Source organism: Peromyscus leucopus, chromosome X, assembly GCF_004664715.2.
Source record: "Peromyscus leucopus breed LL Stock chromosome X, UCI_PerLeu_2.1, whole genome shotgun sequence".
In the NCBI taxonomy this organism is placed as follows: Eukaryota; Metazoa; Chordata; class Mammalia; order Rodentia; family Cricetidae; genus Peromyscus; species Peromyscus leucopus.
Window position 1 is genome coordinate 108743746 of NC_051083.1, and position 22002 is coordinate 108765747.

The 22002-nt window shown below is 37.0% G+C and overlaps 1 protein-coding gene across 4 annotated transcripts in view; it reads right to left on the reverse strand.

Annotated features, from left to right (window-relative positions):
* The window catches only part of Tenm1 (teneurin transmembrane protein 1), an 829897-nt gene that overhangs the window by 56712 nt on the left and 751183 nt on the right, over positions 1-22002 (reverse strand). For all 4 annotated transcript variants that reach the window (XM_028881639.1, XM_028881638.2, XM_028881636.2 and 1 more), the window contains one exon: positions 14776-14930. In XM_028881639.1, the coding sequence (XP_028737472.1) occupies positions 14776-14930 (155 nt within the window). The remainder of the gene's footprint in view (positions 1-14775; positions 14931-22002) is intronic.

A 22002-nucleotide genomic window follows, 5' to 3' on the forward strand; every position in this document is an offset into this window, starting at 1 on the left:
ACCCTTCTTGCTGATGTAATATTTCAGGAAGAAACTATTAAAAAATTTCACCATGGAGATGTGAAGATATAAGTGGGCATGGCTTTGAATGGGAAGAGAAAACATTACAACTCATGATTGCTCTTCTCTGAAGTTCTTTTCAAGTTAGACTAGAATTCCACAATTCTCTCATTTTAACTCTGTAATGTTTCCACGTGATAAGGATATTAATAACAGCAGATGGCCTAATGAATATTTAGAAGGAGGATTTAACTGGTTATATTTTCATTAGGGCTTCAATGCGCTTCCGGGTTTTGCCCACTACTTCCCTGTGTGAAAGACAAAATCACACATACTCAACAGATGGTCCAGCCCAAGCTTATGCTTCCAGAACTCTGGAGATTGACCATCTGACCACTTAGCACATACACAGAATAATTTAAGGAAGCATTCAGATTATAGACTTGAGTCTGAACAAAACAACAACAACAACAAAAAAACAGGTGATGAATATTGAATACCTGCGTTTTAATGAGTGGGGAATCAAAAATCACCCTCACAACACATCGAACAGCGCTGGTTGAAGTCTTTAAATAACAGCTTCTTACAGATTCAGTAATGATGAAATCCTCTGTGGCAAACAGTCCACTCTAATTAATGTTTCATTCAAACTGTAAGCATATCTGAGTGACTCCAGCAGCAACAATGACATGAAAATCTAACACCTCATTGCACAGTACGATAGTTATTAAGTTACTGTCTCACAGCTCCAAACTCACCCCTTTAAAGACATTGCTTTGTGATGCTGGGGTTGAGACTATGCTATCTACATGTTCTATTTTGCCAGCTGGATTTCTGATAGATTCTGACAATACAGAAAATAAGGTATGCTGGGAGGCTCAAACAGTGAGAAGGGACTTGTTCTTTCCTGCTTGCTTTCTGTTCCTGTCAACATCACCTCAATAGTAGTCCTTCATTCTGGCAGCAATAGCTGGCTGCACTTTCCAGCTAATTTGCATAGTCTGAGGCTTATAGGCACCAACATCAAATTTTGCTATTAGTACATTCTTAATGTGAGAATGCTAGCATCCTTTTCTCAACAGACTATGTCCTACCTCCATGGAAGAAAACTCCCAAGTTTCTAGGTTCTAACAATCTCAAACCCTTCTTTTTGTTTCCCAGGCAAAGAGGTGGTAGCCATTTCCTGAAGGTATTTGTAGTTTTTGTAATCTGTTTAGTACCTGTGCAGTCCATCCCATGTATTAAATAGTGCTATAATAATTATGTACTTTCTATTTTCTCACTGGGTCTCAACTAATATTTACAGAATGAATCCAAATACAAGAATAAAGGAAGAGGAATACATTGCTGTAGGCCATTATGCAATTATGATGTTTAGTCTCAATTGTCAACTTCACACAATCTAGAATCATCCGGAGAGAAAGGTCTCTAAGAACATCTGTGAGGGATTATCTTAATTATGTTAATTGATGTGGTAAGACCTGTCCCATTGTTGGGTGGAACCCTTCTCTGGATTTGGGGTCCAGGACTGGAAGAAAAGAGAAAGTTAACTGGGGAGAGCATGCATGCATTTGTTAGGTTCTTCTGAATGTGGACATAACACAACTAACTAGCTGCTCAACTATGCTATTGCCTTGACTTCCCTGACATGATGTACTGAGTCTTACACTGTCAACTAAGATTAAGCACCTTTACCCTTTAAATTGTTTATATTAGAGTATTTTATCACATCAACATAAATTAAGCGAAGATGCTGGTAAATGTGAAATAGTAAAGATGAACAAAAACTATCAAGGGCCACACTATTAATAGTTGATGACTTCCTCCATACACTAACTGTTCTGGGATGCGCTGAAGTAATAGGTATTAAAACTGCCATTAAGATAAAAAAGATCCACGTAAAATAAACTTGTATGCTAGGAATTCTATTGTGAATGACTTTAACTAGAACTTTTCTGACATTGTTGAAATGCTATTATTCTGTACAACCGTCTCATTCTTGTGATATTTGAGGACAGTTTTATATTAGGCTATATGATTTACCCACATGCCTTTGGAGTTATAGCTCTGTACTTAATGTTTATGAGGTTGACCTATGACAATATTTTCTATGTGTGCAGAATTTTGTTTTGAAACAGTAATGTGTTGAGTATATACTACTGCATTTCTTTTATATTCCCACTTAATAGTTACCTTGTTAGATTGGGATCATTCCTTCATAATGGTCTTCCCCTGGATTTGGGCAATGGAAGTGTAGTGAGAGGTGAACTAGACTGATATGAGAATGTACTTCAGTTTATTTTCACATGGACATTGTAGACACTAAGAGAGAAAGCTGTATTTTGTAGGCTTGACTAACTTTTGTCCTTAAAAATTGGAATTTTACAACATTTACTGGAATAAACCATACCACATACTTGATTATCAAACTTTCCAAATGTTTTGGACTCAAAATATTTATTTATCAAATGAATTCTGTGCCTAAAAAGAGAGAATGTGTCACAGGATAAGTCCTATCAACAAATATACTCTGTTGGTAAATGCTTTGCATGCTCCTTTGTTTACATTGTCAAATATGCTGACTTTTACATGACTAGATGACCCTTTTGTTATATAGAACACCATCTTTAAATTGTGTTTTCATCAATAAAGAAGGGTTGGTGTTGATTTTTATTTCCCCTTCCTACAATTAAGAGGGATTTGGGGCTATACTTAAAGGGATGGCCATAAATATAAAGAGGCCAGCTGGCTTATGCTGGAATACTGTCCTAAAACATGTAGAAACCAGCCACTGAGTTTATCAGCCAGGTATTTCTGTGTCTTAGTTAGCTTCAGGGTCACCTCAGGTCATGGAGCATGCCACGCAAAACGAGTAGAATGCATGGTTCAAAAGTAGTTTGCCAGCTCTGCATTTTGTGACTCTTCCTGAACTTTGGAGATGCTTTTCCTCGGGTGCTTAATAGTTTTAATAAGAGCTAACGTGCCATTGTCCTTTGTGTGGAAAGAGGACATTGCTGAGGGAGTTTTATTTATGTGATAAATTACGGTTTCGATATAGCATTGAACACGGTACTTGACTTTTATTTTAAGGCACCTGAAAACTCTGCCTATTTGCTTCTGTGCAGACATTTCAGCAGAATTTGGATATGCTAAAAAAGTTGAAGGTTTGGGACTGCTATTTTCTGCTTTGTATACAAGTGGCTTGTACTGTCAACTTGGAGACATCAATGCAAATATTTGCAATAACAGGTTATTGTATTAGAGTTTACTGATAATATATTTACTTGAGAGATGTAGGCCCAAGTGTAGTTAAAACTATTTAAGTGAATTTGGAGAACAAACATATGTAAAGGAAGCCTGTAAATAATCTTGTTGCCACATTTCTCCCAGTTTATCATTTTGGTAAATCTTTTATATTAGACTAAAAACCCTGATAGACATGCTTAGTACTTGAATGTCTTGAAACAAACCAACAAACCCCCAAAAAGCCAAAATTAAAACAAACAACAATAGCAAATGAGAGTCATTGGGTAGGTGAAAGGGCTCACAGACTAAACTTGATTCAAAAAAATCCATGGGGCACTGCTTTCTTCTGAAAGCAGCTTCAAAACTTCGTTTGATTTTTTACTTAGCTTGGAGCCTTTCTGTTTCATTTTGTTTTGGTTTGAGCATGATAGTATTCTCATATTGACCTAGATAAACTCTTCTTTGTTATCTACTCTAATATTTATTTGATTTTTTGGCGAAACTGGCCCATCTAGAGTGACTGCAGGCTACTCACTGAATAAACTGCCTTCACCTCTCATGTTTAAAGAGATGGGAGATGATCTAAAATTTTCAAATACACAGGTGTATGCAGTTCCAGTATATTCCAGCCTTAGCTCCACAATCAGCATATCAGTTCTTGAAAATAGAAAGAAAATGAAGGATTTGGGGCACCATTCAAAGACTATCACAGTCATCCACTAAGTGATCTATATAGAACTTCACATCAGCATTATGCCAAAGACATCCTCTATGAAGGTCAAAGCAAGCTATGATCAGTTTCTGGAACATGTGGTTACTACACCCACCAATATTTGCCTCTCTGAAAAAGGTACACTTTCATGCAATGGTTAGAAGTTTTGTCTAATTTCTTTATGAATTCTAAACTTACTCTCTAGTTCTTTTTACTCTAATCCTTTCAATTATCAGTTCAATTCTCTATATTGAGAAAGCAAGGTCAAATACTGCTACTATTATTCCTATTACTAGCATAGTATTTCATTGAGCACTTGTAAGCCAAACACTCTGTTAAATGATTTATACATATTGACCTCACTGAATCTTTACAACCTCCATACAAGGCAGGTACATTATCATTCCCATTTATAGGTAAACAATTTTTTCCAAGGACATCCATCATGCATAGATCTAGGATTTGAAATTAAGCACTCTGTGTTCCTAACCACTGTGCTTTATTGACTCTATATTGGTATTACTGTGAAGGAAAAGCTACCTAAAAGACCTGAATTTGTCTCTTGAATCTCCTATTAAAGGCAGAAAGAAAAGTCTGGCTGGCCTTCCCAGTTCCATAGGGTGTTTTTATTTTTATTTTTTTTTCCTGCATGTGACAGAGATAGAAGATTGGGTTTTGGCTGCATAAGCAATAAATAACATTATCCAGAATTACATTTAAATTAGACACTGACAACAACACATATTACAAAATCAGAATAACCACCTTGCAAACTTATTTTTTTCTTGTGTCCTCCCATATTAGCAAGCATATGATGAATCGGCAGAAAACATTTCCTGAAGATGCCAATTACCATCTTACATCACCCTCTATATTTGTAAAGCACTTCATACTTTAGCAAGTGCTTTCCCATTAAAAAAGAGAGGCCACTTAATCAACAATTGGGTAATTTATTGAATTAGTGGACATAAGGAGGAATAATTAACCAGCTCTAGAATTCTAGTGTCAGTTAAAAAAAGAACAACGTAGTGCTAAAACTGAAATTATAGAGAACCTTCTCTTGGGTCAAGAACTAGACAAAAGTGAACTTCTCTATATTACTATTTCAGAGGAGAGCAGAACTAATGATTAAGAAAGGTTTTTAAAATGACTAAATGGCAACTAAAATAGTGGCTATTTAGCACTTTTAATACAATTTATTGCCTTAAAATGAAAGTTGAACATAACTTTCATTTACAAGTGAGTAGCATGGAAAGCCATTAGGAACTCCTAAGGAATTAATGTAAAAAATGGTGTTAGTAGGGCTGCAAAATAAGACATTTAAACGACTCTGATTACTACTATATTCTGTGGCAGCAAAATATGGTTGTTATGTGGATTGAAGTAGGTATCTCTTTCTTTCTACATGCCCATCTAGCTGGTGATTTGATTGAGTGCATGTTTGAGCTCCTGAAATAACTAATTGCTGAGCCGCTACATTGCTGTTCTATTGTGGTCCAGGCACGGAAAAAAATGAAAGAAGACACAAAATTCCAGTGGAGGGTTGGCTGGTAGGATTTTTGTTGGCAACCAATCCATTACTTGGCAATTATTATGTAAATGGTTATTTCAGTTGGTTAAGGTTACCACTCCTAATGTGGAGGGTATAAGCAACTGACCCTGGAGCTATAAAAGGACTTTCTGTGCACTCTCTGGGCCGTAGTCATCTGTCATTACATCATCTTGCCACCCTCAAGTGTCCCTTGTTTGTTTTGCCATCATTTCTTTCTGTGCCTGTTGCCCACCATATTGCTAGCTAAGATATATATTTCAGGTATGTTAGCTTTATCTTCTATATCTTGCTGTTAGCCTGCAACCTACCCCCTCCTTCTAGCACATATATCTCTATTTGAATTATATAGGGTCACCATGGACATTTTCTTTGCATTGACAGTGAGACAGACTTCACATTTACTGGAGCATTGAGAGGGTGTGGTGGGAGTTGAGGTGGTGGGATTTTCATCTCTAGTAGCAGGAACTTTTAAAATAAACTTTCTTTTTTTCCCTGGGAGATCCCTTTATTCAAGCAAACTTATTATAATTCAGATTTTCTTGATTCCCTACAGAGTTTCACAAATTCGGAAGTCAGTCCCTGCAGGGAATTTCACTTATAATGGCCTTTATTCGAGAGATCTAATTCTGTTCTCATTCAGTGTGCACAAAGAAAGGCAAGGAACCCCTGAAAAACTGGCGTTTCCGTATCATCTGCATCACTCAGGGTGAAGGAGGACATTCTATACATGTGAAAGGGTTTGCACGGCCGAGAGAGACAATGAGAGACATGAGGTGAGAGTTGAAGAAAGGAAAATAGAGGCGCCTTTCCCCTCTTAAATTGCTATTTCTTTTTATTGTTTTCTCCCAAGATTGCTGTAACTTTTTATGCTTGACTCTTATTACATATGCATTTTAAAAAACAACAGAAAATGCTGAATCTACTGTATAAAAGAATTGGCATGTAGATTTTTGAAAAGGATGCTTTATATTTCTCCGTCTATCCAGTTGTAGTTTATTTGACGCTTGCAAAAAATTTTAAGGACAAGAGAAAATGGCTTTTTCAGTTATGTAGAGAGTGGAAGACAGCCAGGAAAGCCAGAGGTCTGTTGCTTGGGGCAGGTGGTATAATGCTGATGGATGAGAGAGATGGGAAGTTTTTTTTTTTTTTTTTTTTTTTTTTTTTTCTGTTAAGGAAAATGGCCACAAAGAATATCGATTCAAAGTTACTAAAGCCCAAGATGGGCGAAAGGATTTTAAAAGAAAACTTAACTTTTTAAACTGAATTCAAGGTTTTTATCCCCCCCCCCACTCCCTGTGGCTGGGAAGAATTACCTCTTAGAAAGAACTTGCAAATGGGCTTTGGGAATCATTTTTTTTCCTTTTTCTTTTTTTAAGAGTACATTATTATTTAAAACTAGTGGATGATTGACAATCAGGGTTAAACATAGATCAGACTTCAAGAAGAACTAGATTGTGTCCCATAAACTTCTTGGAAGGTGCTTGGTTCAGGAAAAAGGTACTCTCCAATGCATTTTTATAAAACAGTTATCTACTTATTCTGTGATCCGGAAGTAGTGTTTATGGATCATATGAGGGCAAACAGATTTTGTAAAGCAATTCTTATTTCCTTTAAACAGCTCCAAACACTTCATGGAATCTTTGAGTTACACGATCCCTTTGTGGATATGTTGGGCAAACATTGACGAGATGAATGGCTTCATACCTATTTTGCATATGACCTACACACAGAACTATTTTTGCACCATTAGTCTGTTGAAATAATATTTTCCTGAAATAATACTTAGCCTTACCAAATATAATAGAGTCTGAATTTTCCTTTGAGTTTCATTGTTGGAAAAAAAGTTTATAATAGGTTGTTGTATTGATTTTCTTGTCTAGTGTGAATCACAGCCCATAGATGATAGATCAAATGGGTGGCCCATAATCTAACTAATAACTGAACTAGTTATCCTGCATCTTTGGTTTTTTTATGGATGAAGACATGAAAGACAGTCATTAAAATCCATAGCTGATGCAAGGATGGGAAATATAGTGAAGATATTAGATTTTAGCAGAATATAAAAAAGTTTACTGAATCAAATGACAAGGTATAGATGTAGACTAATACAAAACTGTAGTATGATTCAAATAAACAGTTGTGTAACATTAGATGAAGAGATAGAGGTAGGGTTTTTTTAGTACTCTGCCATCACATCATGTGTCCAAGATGACATTAGGGGCTGAAGGGATGGCTCCTGCTCTTACTGCTCTTGCAGAGGACCTGAGATTGGTTCCTAGCACCCATACTGGCCAGACAAAAGACACCCATAACTCCAGTTCCAGGGGATCCAAAACTTTTCTGGCCTCTGTGGGTACTTGCACACATATGACACACATAAACTCATACAGACATATATACATGCACATAAAAATAAATGTATAAATAAGTCTTTGAAAGTATAGCCTCACTATGAAAAAACATCAATCCAACCTTACCTGTGGTTTCTTAATGTGTGTTTTTTGCTCATTAATGTATTTCTAAACTGCCTTGTTGAACTATTATTGAGCAGGGATAGATTTGCTGGGAATTTAAAAATCTATTATTTTATAAATGGAAACTTACTTTGAAGTAAATGTTGTATGTTTAAAAACAACTAGAAAAAGGCAACAAATCGAAGTATGTGCCTTATAGGCAATTGGGAATTAGTATTATCTGTGCTTGTGTGTCTGTTGTCAGGTTGAATTTTGTTGTAGCATTAGGCTTTCTCCAAGTAGTAGATCAAGCTCTCAGAGTTACTGTTGGTCTAACTCCCAATTCCATTGTTTGTATCTAAGCATGAGAGGCAGGGCAGAGCAGAAAGACTGAAATAAAGCAATGAAAATAAAGATCTGACTCCTTTCAGAATCAATTCATTCCCTGAAGTGAAAAACCTGGTTACGTAGAAAGGGATGTAATACTTCAGAGTTTGTACTGAGAGTTGTCGAGCTCACATTTTAGTTAAAAATATATTGATTTTGAGCAAATGGCTGATTTTATTGCCAAAGCAAATTTCATTTCTCGAGATGATTAGATTTTATTAAACTATTTCCTAACTGTCACTAAACACATGTTCTGTGACTAAACAGCATAGCCCTCAACCAAGTGGCATTCATTTCTTGGCTAAATAGAATGATATTTGATCAGCTCCAATTTTGAAAATGTGTAAGTTGGAAGAATGCACACCTGAGGCCTGAAAGTTTATGCTCAGAGCTTGATTTTTATCACTTTATAACTCAATGGTCACAGCATACTATGTATCCTTCTCACTGCCAGTTTTCTTCTCCATTGATGTGAACAACAACAAAAAAAAACCCAGAATATCCTTTTAAGTATGCTTGGATTGTGGAGATAAAATGGAAGAGTGTACAACAATGAGACTGTATGTATACACATATATGTATTTCTCTCTCTCTCTCTCTCTCTCTCTCTCTCTCTCTCTCTCTCCACACACACACACACACACACACACACACACACACACACACACAAAATGGAATTTTTTAGTCATAAAGAAGAATGAAGTTATGGCATTTGCAGAAAACTGATATACTCATTAGGATATACTCATATCAATCAAACTAAGCTAGTATCAGAAAGACAAATGTATGTATGTTTTCTATATTTTCTATAGACATATAAGATCATGTATGTATGTATGTGTGTATAAAAGGAATATAGTGAAGCCAAGGAGCAAAGAGGACTAATGAGTAGGGAGAGGAGCATAGAGAGTATGAGTGAATATGTATAATATAAATATATATAAAAAGCATCTTTATGTACCCCAGTTATCATTTACAGTGAAAATTCAACAATATTGAAATTCTCAGTAAGGGGTAGCAGTTATTCTTAGAATTTTACTGAAGAGTATTATGATCTGATATTAAGGACTTTATTTCTGAGGTCCATTTTTCTAAGAAAGTGCTGAAGACTAAGTAACAGAAAAAGAACCTTCCGTTGCATCATTTCTCTAACTAGGTAGCATGGACAGGACTTGCCTTATTAGAGGCATGTAAGTTTTGAAATATAGGGTAGAAAAGATATAAATTTCACAATGTTCTTATATTTTTGTAGAGATATCTTTATGTGAACACTTTGCTCGTCTTTCTCACACCACAAGGTCTGGATGGTTTCTATCCAGCATTTACTTGAAAAACTTCAAAAGGCAGCAACTCTATAAAATTCTTTGGTCATGTATGTTGCTGTCTTGTAGTTTAGTCTTAGAAACAGTAAGCTCTTAAGGATTGAGTCAAATCTTCATGCTGTAGCTACACCCTCTTCTGTACATTCCTATCAGCACAAACTGTGCAGTCTTGTTTATATATTTGTTTCTGCCTTCATCCATCAATATATTTTGCTTTATTGAAATACGAAGCTGAGCAGTGTGTAAGCCCAGATAGATCACTACTGTTATGAACAACTGAGCCTTTGCTCTTGGAAGGTGATATGAAGCTCCTTACTCAGCTGTCTTCTTTCTAAGTTAAGACTGCCTATGTTCTTAAGGACAGCCAAGAGAAACATGGGTCACAGTTGTCTTAACAGGCAGGGAGCTCTGGGAATAATCACCGAGGATCTAGGTAGCTGTGCCACACAGGGTCCTTGTTGGAATCATTCTCTCCACTCACCCATTGTAATGCAGTTATTGTATTTCTCTTTTACCTTGATGATTTCCTCATACCTAAGGGGATGTATAAATTATACCTGATATGTTTCAAAGCCAAAGCCTCCCATCAATTCAACCCTTGCTCAAATCAGCTTATCATCTTCTATTCAGCCAAACATCTGAAAGAACTATCTATTTTCATTTCTGTTCTTCATTGTCTACTCTAGTATAGCACTCCAGCTCTCGCCAATTAGCATCCCACTTACCAGAGTCACTAACATTGTAAGATCAAATAAATGGCTTAAAACCAAAACCAAAACAGAAACCAAAAAACAAAAACAAAAAAGCTTCTTTTATTGCATAACATCTACTCAACCTGAGACACTGATCTTGAAAATCTTGTTTCCTGGGTTTTTTTTTCTTCTTCTCATACCTTCTTGATTTTCATCTTACTTGATCTTTTCTTCTTAGCCTTCTTCTTTTTTTTTTTTTCTTTCCCCGAGACAGAGTTTCTCTGTGTAGCTTTGTGCCTTTCCTGGAACTCGCTTTGTAGACCAGGCTGGCCTCGAACTCACAGAGATCCGCCTGCCTCTGCCTCCCGAGTGCTGGGATTAAAGGCGTGTGCCACCACCGCCTGGCACTTCTTAGCCTTCTTTGTGCACATCCATTCTATCTTCTTCTATTTGAACTTTGCTGTTCCATAGAGTTTGTTTTAAGCCTTTCTCTCCTCCCCTTTTTACTGTATGTATTCTTATCAAGAGTTCTCACTGATTCCCCATTTGCTATCACTATAGAGAACAATAAATAGACAATCATGAATCCAGTCTTCATTTCGGACTTTGAGCTTTAGACTCATATTCAATTTTCTTCCAGTCCTCTTTGTCTAGATGAGTGGTTCTCAACCTTCCTAATGTTCTGACCCTTTAATACAGTTCCTCATGGTGTGCTGACCCCTAACCATGAAATTACTTCATAACTGTAATTTTGTTACTGTTACTAATAATAATAATGCAAATATCTGTGTTTTCTGATGGTCTTAGGTGACCCCTAAAGGGTCATGACTCACACACAGGTTGAGACCCACTGGGCTAGATTCTACACACAGGCATCTCAGGCTCAAGCATGCCCCACACTGAACTTTCATCCAACTCTTGCTCAAATCTGCTTCTCCTCTCCTTGTATTCTCTACTAGTCAATGAGGTACTTCTTTGATTTGAGTTCCAAGATTTGACAAATCTATTTCCTCAGTTCATATTTTGATATTTTACATTCAGCTGCAAATAGTGCCTGCTTATGCAGTTTCATGAAACTGGGCAGCATCATGACTAGGATTACCACATGGATGTGTTACAAGGAAATAACAGCTCATCACCTGTGGTGGTTTGAATGAAAATGCCCCCATAAGCTCATGTATTTGAATGGTCTATGGTTGGTGGACTTTATTTAGAAAGAATTAGGAAGTGTGGCCTTGTTGGAGGAAGTATGTCACTGGGGGTGTGTTTTGAGGTTTCAGAACCCATGCTAAGCCTAGTCTTGCTCTATTTCCCTCCTGTCTGCAGATCAGGATATAAGTCCTTCGCTACCGCTCCACAGTGCCATGCCATGCCTGCCTGCCGGCTACCATGCTCCGCACCATGACGATTATAGTCTAACCCTCTGAAACTGTAAGCAAGATCCCAATTAGATACTTTCTTCAATAAGCTGCATTGGTCATGGTGTCTTTTCAATAGAACAGTAACTAAGACATCACCCCCAAAGCAGTTTACTTTGTATAGCAGTTTTCTTTCTTTCTTTTCTTCCTTCCTTCCTTCCTTCCTTCCTTCCTTCCTTCCTTCCTTCCTTCCTTCCTTCCTTCTTCCTTCTCTTTCTCTCTTTCTTTCTTTCTTTCTTTCTTCTCTCTCTCTCTCTTCTTTTTTTCCCCTCAAAATAGTCTCACTGTGTAGCTCTGACTGTTCTAGAACTTACTATGTAGATGAATGTAGCCCTGAACTCAGAGATCTCCCTGCCTCTCTACCTTTCAAGTGCTGGGATTAAAGGCATGCACCACTATGCCTGGGCTTGGATTTATTTATTTATTTTTTTCATTTTTATTATAGAGACTGGGTCTCACTATGTAGCCCTGGCTGACTTGGGACTCACTATGTAGATCAGGCTTGCCTTGAACTCATGGAAGTCTGCATGCCTCTGCATTCCCAGCACTGAGATTAAAGGCATGTGCCACCACTCACGGTGCATTTCTTCTCTTAATGCTATTCCACTCTCTCCATTTTACACTGGATGAAACGAAAGCTCCATTGTGCTTATAAATTCTTCCACCATTTCACCCCTAACTACTTATCTGCTTTAGCTCTACCCAGTCCTTCATACCATTTTCACCATAACTATCTGCTGAGCGAGCATGGAGCATACTATCTACTGTAAATCCTAAACCAAAAGTGGTGAAGGAGCTATTACAGTATCAATTGTGGTTGAAAAGTGTCATGTGAGAAAGAATCCTTCTTATGGTGATGAACTTTATATATTCCCTCTACTGAGATGAAGAGCTCTCTTTTCCGAATAACTTTTCTACAGAATCATACCAGTTGTTTAGAGTTGACTGATGACAGTACTAAGTGTTCTATTTTCAGTTAAAAATACCCGACAAGTGAATCATATATATTCATCTTTTCTGTTCCCCCCTATATAAATACATTCACACCCTTCCACATTTCCATAAATAATGCTCCTTTTCTTTGGCTTCTGCAAGATCTTGAATCATAGAAAGTTAAACTGTTCTAGAACTTGAACATCTGATCTAATCAGATATCTAATAAGAAGTTTGTTAATTTTGCCCATTTTCCTGGCTTTCCCACTCCTCATTTTATTTTTGTATTTGACTCAGATGGTTTCAATTTCTGGAGTGAAGCAGGGACAGAAATAGAGTGAACTCAAATAGGTGCATCTCCAGCATTTTATAGAACACTAACGGAGGTGGGAAGTGGTATTAGAACCAATGACTAAAGAAACACTGGATAAAGAAAATTAAACACTTTAATTTTCCATGTTATTCTCAGACTCAGATGCAATGAAAAATGAAGCTACTGGGATATCCTAATAATAAATGATGTCACCAGTTGCCTTTGCAGCAGTGAACCTAATTCTTACATTCTGAAGTAGTCCCGATTTCCATGTGAGGCTCAGGTAGCAATATGCTCAAGGAAAACAATGCATTTCCAGAGGGTCTTAATCCATTTAGAAAATTCCATTTCTCCTTTGCTAATGAATAAAGGCATTCAAATATACTACTCATTTCTGGACAGTGTGACTGAAGAAAGAAGTCTCTTGGCATTTTTGTTTATTTTGGGACATTTCACAATATGAGATGATTAACCCTTATTTCTTAAAATATTTTTAGACACGTGTTTTTATTACTTTCAACAGAAACCACCCTCCCTGATGCATTGATCAATGTTGAAATTCTCAATATTACTCTAATTACTTTGAAAATATTACATTGTCAGAGCTACAAGTTTGTAAAATGTCAGAGCATAAAGCTGCTTCAAGGATTGCCTAGCCTACTTACCTTATTATACACACCAAACTTCTGTATCTACAGACTAAGAAGAGCATCCAAACAGTGCTGGAATCATGTTGTATGCCCTAAAATCTCTCTACATGCCATGTACTGATTTGGTAGAATTGTGTTAAAATCAGAATTTTGTGTGCACACAAATCCTATACTAATTTTTCCTCTTTATTCTCTGGTGAGAAAGTATTTTTAAAAAATATTTTATTTGTTCTTTGAGAATTTAGTTCAGTATATTTTTTATCATATTCTTTCTCATTCCCCAATTCCTCCTAAGTCCTCCCTACTTCCTACCCACCCATATTCACACTCTCTCTTTCTCTCCCACACCAAAAGCCACTAAAACCCATGGGGTTTGATTTGTATTGCCCAAACACTCCTGAACACGAGGCCAGTCTCACAGAGTTTTGTTAAATATGTATAAAACAAATCTGAAAAAGGCATTGCTTTTATTTAAGAAAACATCTCAGAAATGGCTGTTTATATGTACATAAATAACATGCCACACTCACATGTTTATTAAATAGATTTGTAAAGATCTTGATCATCACGTCTTTGCTAAAGTTCATTTGCTGTTGTTTGCAAAAATAATAAAATTGTGCTGGAAAAAGATCAGCGAGTAAAGGCCTGTGCTACCAGGCTTGGTGACCTGAATTTATTCCCAGCATTCATATGGTGGAAGGAGAGAACCAATTTCTGCAAGTTGTCCTTTGGTCTCCACTTGCATTGCCCACCTTTCTACTCCTCCAATATATAAATAAACGAAATACACTAATTTAAAATAGCAACATTATATATTTTAGGAAATATTGAACAAATCCAATTTTAATTGGTTCAAATTTAGGAGGTGTTGTTATATCAACATTCTTCTTAATATTTCTCCCGTCCTAGCTTACCATTTTCCCCAAAGCTTTCTGAGGAGGAAAAAAAAAAGTAACTTACATAAAAAGGAGATTCTGCTATCTGACATTACAGCAGATGCACCAGGCTTCCTTTTTATGTAATTTCTGCATGAGAAAATTGTTATCCATTTCACCGATGCCAAATGGTGATAATGCTTAAAAAGCAGCAGTGCCTACCTGAGTGATGTCCATTCCTGAGTCACAGCTCAATGGCTGTGTGGAAGTCAGACCGTTTGAGCCAATTACAGTTGTGATGACAGTATTCTCATCAATTCTTCGGATCATAGTCCCATCCACAAAGTAAATGAATCCATTCCTATCAACTGTGATGCCTGTTGGGAAAAAGGAAATTAGCATTAATAATCTAGTGGACCACATTTACACTAAGTTCTGTATCTTGAAAGAGCCACAGAAACGGATTTAGTTTAGCTCAGCACAGACAGAAATGGGAGACGAGGGTTGGGACACATACTCATTTCTGCAGTGTTTGGAAAAGAAATGACAAAAAGTGACATACAAAGATAAAGCTGGGTTTAATTGTTTTATTTATCCTCCTTTATCCGCTCTTTTGCTGTTTGCTTACCCCTCTGTGCAGTCAGAAAGTATCTTTGAGGTAAAATAAGAAAAATCAGAGGAGGTAGTGTTTGTCACATTTTTTTTTAACGATGTTGGTACTCAGACCACTGCTTATTTTCATGGTTGCAGTAGGAAATAATTGACTTGGAAAAGATTAGTGTTATTTTCAAAAAATTTTATTTAGTTTAAAGTGAATTTGTAATATGAATTCGACTGAACACATTTCTCTGTATTACCTTTTTAAAAGATGGTTGGAGAGGAAAGTTATGGCATTGTACAAAGGCTAAGCTTTGAGAAAAATAAATGAATTGATTCTGATTTTTCTTCTTTTTCATTTATTGTTTTAAATGTCATGCATGTATACTACATATTTGGATCAAATCCCTCCCCTCTATATTCTCCCATCACGTTCCCTCCCAACTTTATGTACTCTTTTTTTTTTTTTTAAACCTACAGAGTCTACTTAATGCTGCCAGTGTGTGAGGGACAGCCGAAGGAAGCTTTTGTGTAGTGTTAATTCCAGCCTGGTTTCTTGAAATGTGTATTATAATAGTAGTTAGAAAGGTTGCCATATAGTAATGAATGTGTGAATTATAACTGATATTGCACTCTGAAATATTTGCCCTCAAATTTCATATTTCAGCTTTATCTGTAGTAAAATAAGAAAAAATTATCTGCCTTATCTATGGTCACCAACTGACTCCCCCTCCACTTTTTTGCTGAGAACTGGGGCAGGGTTCAGTTTTATAACCCTTTCTTTGATAAACTGGGCCGAGCAGGCAATTATATGCCTAGGTTACTATTTAAAAATCATATGAAATAATAGATGGAAAATCATCTAACCTATACAAGGAGCATATCGTTCACTTCCCATTTTCTTCGGCATTTTTCAGAATGTTCTTGAAATACCTGTGTGGGATTACAGTAAGACTCCTTCACGTGAGCAGGCCCTTCATGTGAGGACATACAGTCGTGGGTGGATAATATTGAATCCTACAAATACCAAATTTTTCATATAAATCCTTATTTGAATATATCGCTGTGATACATATGATGAAGTACAATTTATAAGTTAGGCACAGTAAGAGATTAACTACTATAACCTAATAGTAAAAAACCTCTTATTTTTAGGTTTAGGTATATTTGCATGCCTGTGTGTGTTTATGTGTATCCCAGTGTACAAAGGTGCATATGTGTGTGGAAGCCAGAGGCAAATTCTGAACGTTACTCCTCAGTCATTATCTACTTTGTTTTTTTAGACAGGGATGCTTACTGCCTAGAACTTGTCAAATAGACTAGGCTGACTGACAATAAGACTTAGAGACTAAGCAGTCTCTGCCTCCCCAGCACTGGGAGTACGAGCGTATGTCATCATGCATGTCTTTTTAAATGTGAGTTTTGAGGATTGAATTCAGGTCTTTGTGTTTGCAAGGCAAGCACTTTACCAGCTGAGTCTTCTGCCCAGCACATCAACCTCTTTATTCTTGTGACCATGCAAGATGACAAAATACCTATATATTGAGATTAAATAAGGTGAGTGATGTATACATTATGCTACTATATTCAGGTTACTTGAACACAAGCACTGTGAGACTACAACAGTTGATCTGAGAACTGAGATGGCTAAGTGGTTTATAAGCAGGTAGTAAATATAGCATTGATAGTCTGGGTGTTTCATATTACAGAAAGATGAGGCAATATGGTGTGAGAATTTTATCATGGCACTCAGAATACTATGTAATTTAAAACTTACTAATTATTAATATTTTCACTTAACATTTTTCAGATAACTAAATTTGTGCAAACTGAAGTTTCACATAAAGAGGAAACTACTCTGTTTTTTAAAAATTGTGCACCTAAATTTTTCTCATTTCCCTTTTATTCAGACTCAATGAAATCTACCAAGCATATGTGAAAGTTGGAAAATTCTGAAATAATAAATACACTATTTTAATAAAGCACAACAAGACACAGACACAGACACACACACAATTAAAAATATGGGGGCAAAATATAAAGTCACTGCTGTGATTTGAATGCAGAATGTCTCCTATAGGTTTAGACGACACTGTCCTAGCTTGTGATGTTATTTGAGAAAGTTGTAGAATGCTTACAAACTAGAGCCTCCCTGGAGGAAGTAGGTTCCCGGGAGGCCTGCTGATTTAATACCCTGGTCCTGCTTACTCACTCTCTGCTTCCTGAGTGTGGATGCACTGCTGTGGGATGGTCTGTATGTCAAATTACTCTGATTGGTCAATAAATAAAACACTGATTGGCCAGTGGCTAGGCAGGAAGTATAGGCGGGACTAACAGAGAGGAGAAATAAAAGAACAGGAAGGCGGAAGGAGTCACTGCCAGCTGCCGCCAGGACAAGCAGCATGTGAAGATGCTGGTAAGCCACGAGCCACGTGGCAAGGTATAGATTTATAGAAATGGATTAATTTAAGCTATAAGAACAGTTAGCAAGAAGCCTGCCACGGCCATACAGTTTGTAAGCAATACAAGTCTGTGCTTACTTGGTTGGGTCTGAGCGGCTGTGGGACTGGTGGGTGACAGAGATTTGTCCTGACTGTGGGCAAGGCAGGAAAACTCTAGCTACAATGCACTGTGACCAGCCAGTCTCACGTTCTTGTCACCTTCTCGGCCTACTTCCATGTATTCCCACCACAATGGAATGTAGAACTCCAGACCTTTAATCCAAAGTGAATTTTTAAGTGGTTTTTATCATGGCATTTTTTTTTATCACAACAACAACAACAATAATAAAATTAACTAAAGATAATCATGTAAAGACAATTTGTACATCTAATGTAAGCTGGACTTGGTGTCACAAGCCTGTAACCTCAGCTATTCAAGAGGCTGAGGCAGGATGACTGCAACTTCTAGACCGTCTTGGGCAACTTAGTAAAAGTCTATTTTTAAATGAGCAAAATGGAAGCTGGAGAGATGGCTCAGCTGCTAAAGTACTTGCTATGTAAGTATAAATGTTAGGAGTGAAGGAAGTCTTGAGTGAACGAGTATTATTGAAATGAGCATGGCCATGTCAAGGATCCCATTGTGTCAGACCCATGGAAATGGTAAAGCCATCCCTAGGTCAGGTTCAGAGGAATGAAGTTTTCCCCTGGTGTAAGTATGAATGTTGACATTTTATGCTGAAACTATTATCCTCTGGGATGACCCCAACTTGACACTGCTCCCTTACAGAGATTTCCTACAGAGATCTTCTACATGCCTCCTCATTTACGCTGTGTATAATAAATGAGCTGACGTTTGAGGCTACTGTTGCTGCATCTCTATCAGAGTGCATTGACCTATCCAAGCCAAGCTTTTCTGTAAGAGTGTTTGCAGTGTCTTCATTCCCTGTCACCCCAGGGAGGGCAAACCTAAAGCTCTATTGGTCAATCCTAAAGCACATGTAGATCTGAGTTCAGACCCCAAGAACCTGTATAAATTGCTGTATATGGCTGTGACCCCAATGTAGTAGGTGTGGAAACAGGCAGGCCATGGAAAGGGGAAGGGGATCACTGTCCAGTCACACTAATCAAATTGTAGATCTCCAAATTCAGGGAAGAGACTCTTTGTCAAAATAAAAGATGGAGAAATTATTGAGAAAGACATCTGAATGTCAACCTCTGGCTTCTACACATGCCCACATGGGTGACTGTACCCCTCACATTACATGTACACACACACACAAACCCCAGACACAGGAAAAATGGCTGAGGATATATCTCAGTGATAGAGAACTTTAATAACATGTGAAAAGCCATATGTTCATTCACTATAACTGCAAAAAAGAAATCCAACCTATTAAGCTGCTTGCTCGTAGATGAGCTAATGCATTGGCATGAGGTTAATATTCAGATTTGGCCCAGGGATATAATTGATAAATCTCTATGTTCCTTATAAAGTATTCTTAACATTTATAAAACTTAGATTCATTTTAATTCTCCGTAAAAATACTCTTAAAATGTTTTATGTTTTTTTGTCAGTCCTCCAAGGATAATACTATATCCAAAAAAGAACATTTCATGTCAACAAATCCCTTTATCATTTTTAGAAGTATATGTACCTTTAATGAAGTCAATAAACAGACTCATAAAATTGGTGTAAGTCAAATGATGATAGCACAGGAACATTTATTCCTCCCCCAAAGAACATTCTGGTTGATGATGAGCCAAGGGGAATATCTGCTCTTTGTTTCTGTATCTGTTTTGGCAAAATCATTTTTTTAACTGCCAAAATTTTTATCTGGTTTGCATTTAGAGGCCTCTGATTTAAGACCTCCTTCTAAGGTCTCTATATTAAATATCACCAAATATAGAATTTAAGATTTCACACTCATGAGAGGGTTGAATAAAAGACCAAGACTGAAGCCCAGAGACAAAGGAGGGCAAAGATTAATCCTGGAGAGAACACTTCTAAGATTAGGTGTGCTCAAACTGTGGGAAATCATGAGTCATTTACTAAGTAGGTACTGAATGGCACTATGCTAGACTCTTGGAGGACCAAAGGATAAGGATTCTTTGTGTACTGAAGTGGGGATTAAGAGAAACAATCAAAACTTTAGTAAGAGTGCTAAAAATAAAGCTAAGTGTTGCTTTTACTAAGAGGTAGGAAAGAGAGAATCAGATCCTCTGAAAGTGAGAGTAGGTTCCCCACTGATGCAGAAAAATAAATTGTTCTCTAAGTAATCTAGGGCAAATGTGTTCATCAGCTTTCTGTTACCGGAACAAAAGTATAAGCAATCAACTTGAAAAGAGGAACAAGTGATTTTAATTTATAACTTTGGAATTTATAAGTACTGTGGGTTGGTTTCACTGATTGAGACCTCTACAGACAGTTCACAATGGGAATGCATGGCAGTAGAAGACTTTACAACTGGAAAAAGAGGAAGAAGGGGCAAGGTCCTATTATTCCCTTCAAGATCACACCTTCAATGACTGGAAGACATTGCACTGGGCCTTAAAGTTTCTACTACATCCCAGTAGTGCCATCTTGCACACTGGGCCTTTAATCCTTGTGTATTTGAGGTCCATTTTAGATTCTAATGGCAGCCAACATTTGCACCTTTATGCTGATAACTTGGAAGGACAATTTTGAGTCTTGAATACCAGATTCCCTATATCTACCAGGGTAGAGAATTTTGGGCTAATCCAGGGAGGATAATCTTGGGCTTTACATCCTTTTTCCACTTTTGCGTTTGGTGAAGCGGTAACCATTGTGAACCTATCTTTTTCTCTTTGTCTGTTAACGTCAGCTGGCTTCCACAGATGAGTGTCCCTTGAAATAAGTCTGGGCTTATTAAATACTCACTCCAGGGTGTATTTTGCTGACAGTTTGTAGAACATTTTCCTTTTTATGTTTGTAAGCCAACCTCTTTTTTTTTTTTTTTATCAAGGTCCAAGTCACAAACATACTTATTTTTTCTTGGGACTCTTTAATTAACATTTATTGAGTCATATCACATTTAAGCTTGGTGTTGATAAAGAAATAGTAGAATGGGCTTTGAGGGACCTGCCTGATTGGTGTTTTGTAAATGCACCTAGGTATATTTTATTTTGCATATTAGTCAACAATCTAACCAAACACAACAATTCTCCAAACAACAGTTTCACCAATTCTTCCCTTGTGAGAGGATTTAAGATATATTATATATGAAGATATATTCAGTTTTCAATAGAGGTAAAATTCAAATTAGAAGTTTCATGCAGAACATAGAGAATTATTTTTGTTCATTATTTTGAAGGTTTTCCATCCTATCATGAGAATTGTGATAGTGATGCTCAGTATGATGTATTAGTGCTTGTTAGACTTAGTAGGAGAATGTGACACATACCCAGTATATTTCAAGCTTTATTCTTCAGAGATGTGAAAGTCGGTGATTTCAGATCACATAAAGCCATCTGGGGCTAGCAGGATCTGCAGATTCAATTTAGTTTCGTATATTTACGTTGTTTTACTCTGCTTTCCAAACCTTGATGTCCAATGTTGTATGCATAATTTATTTTAACAGTCATGCCCTTTGATGTGCTAATTGTCAGTGTTTTCATTAGCACTTACAATACACTATTGCACAGTCTTTGGATAAGAAAAGATTTAAATAGCATTCAGAAAAATCACTTCCAGGATTTAAAAATGTAACCAGTGTTGATTCTTAAACAACCCAAGAAAATAAGAATCTCTGACTTAGCATGAGTTCAGACAGTTAATGCCAAGTGGGTGGGGATAGAAGTGGGAAGAACAACACACACAACAGCTTGAGTCCTCATACTCACCCACCCCCACCAAGGAAAACATTGGGCTCAGATGCCTGTACAGCATGTTTAGCTTGGAGCACATTTTTACATTTGTGAGAAAATAAATAAATCCCTGTAAATTAGTGCACATAATGAAAGTACTGACAGACCATAACCTGCAAGTGTGAATAGTGCTGTCTCCATTCATCAGCATTAAGCCCCAACAAGCAGCTTCTGTGAAGGGACCTGCTCATAAATAAAGTGCATCTTGTAAAAGAAATTATTCACAACGTCATATGCAAAATAGGGGGCATTATATAATATCTGAACCGCAGGCTCTTTTCTCAGTGAAGCATCACTCTGTATGAAATGGCTGCAAATTACAGGTGAAATTGTTTGACTTCTTCTCTTGTCTTATTATCCTCCAATGAATAAATACTATAATTCTTAGGAAGACAACTGCTTAAAGCTGAAACAGCCTAGATAGTTACTAATAAATTTATCACCTATTGGGGAACAGGATGCTACTGATCAATACTGAAGGAAAGGGGGCACGCTGATGTGATCACTGGGAGTCCAGATGTAGAGC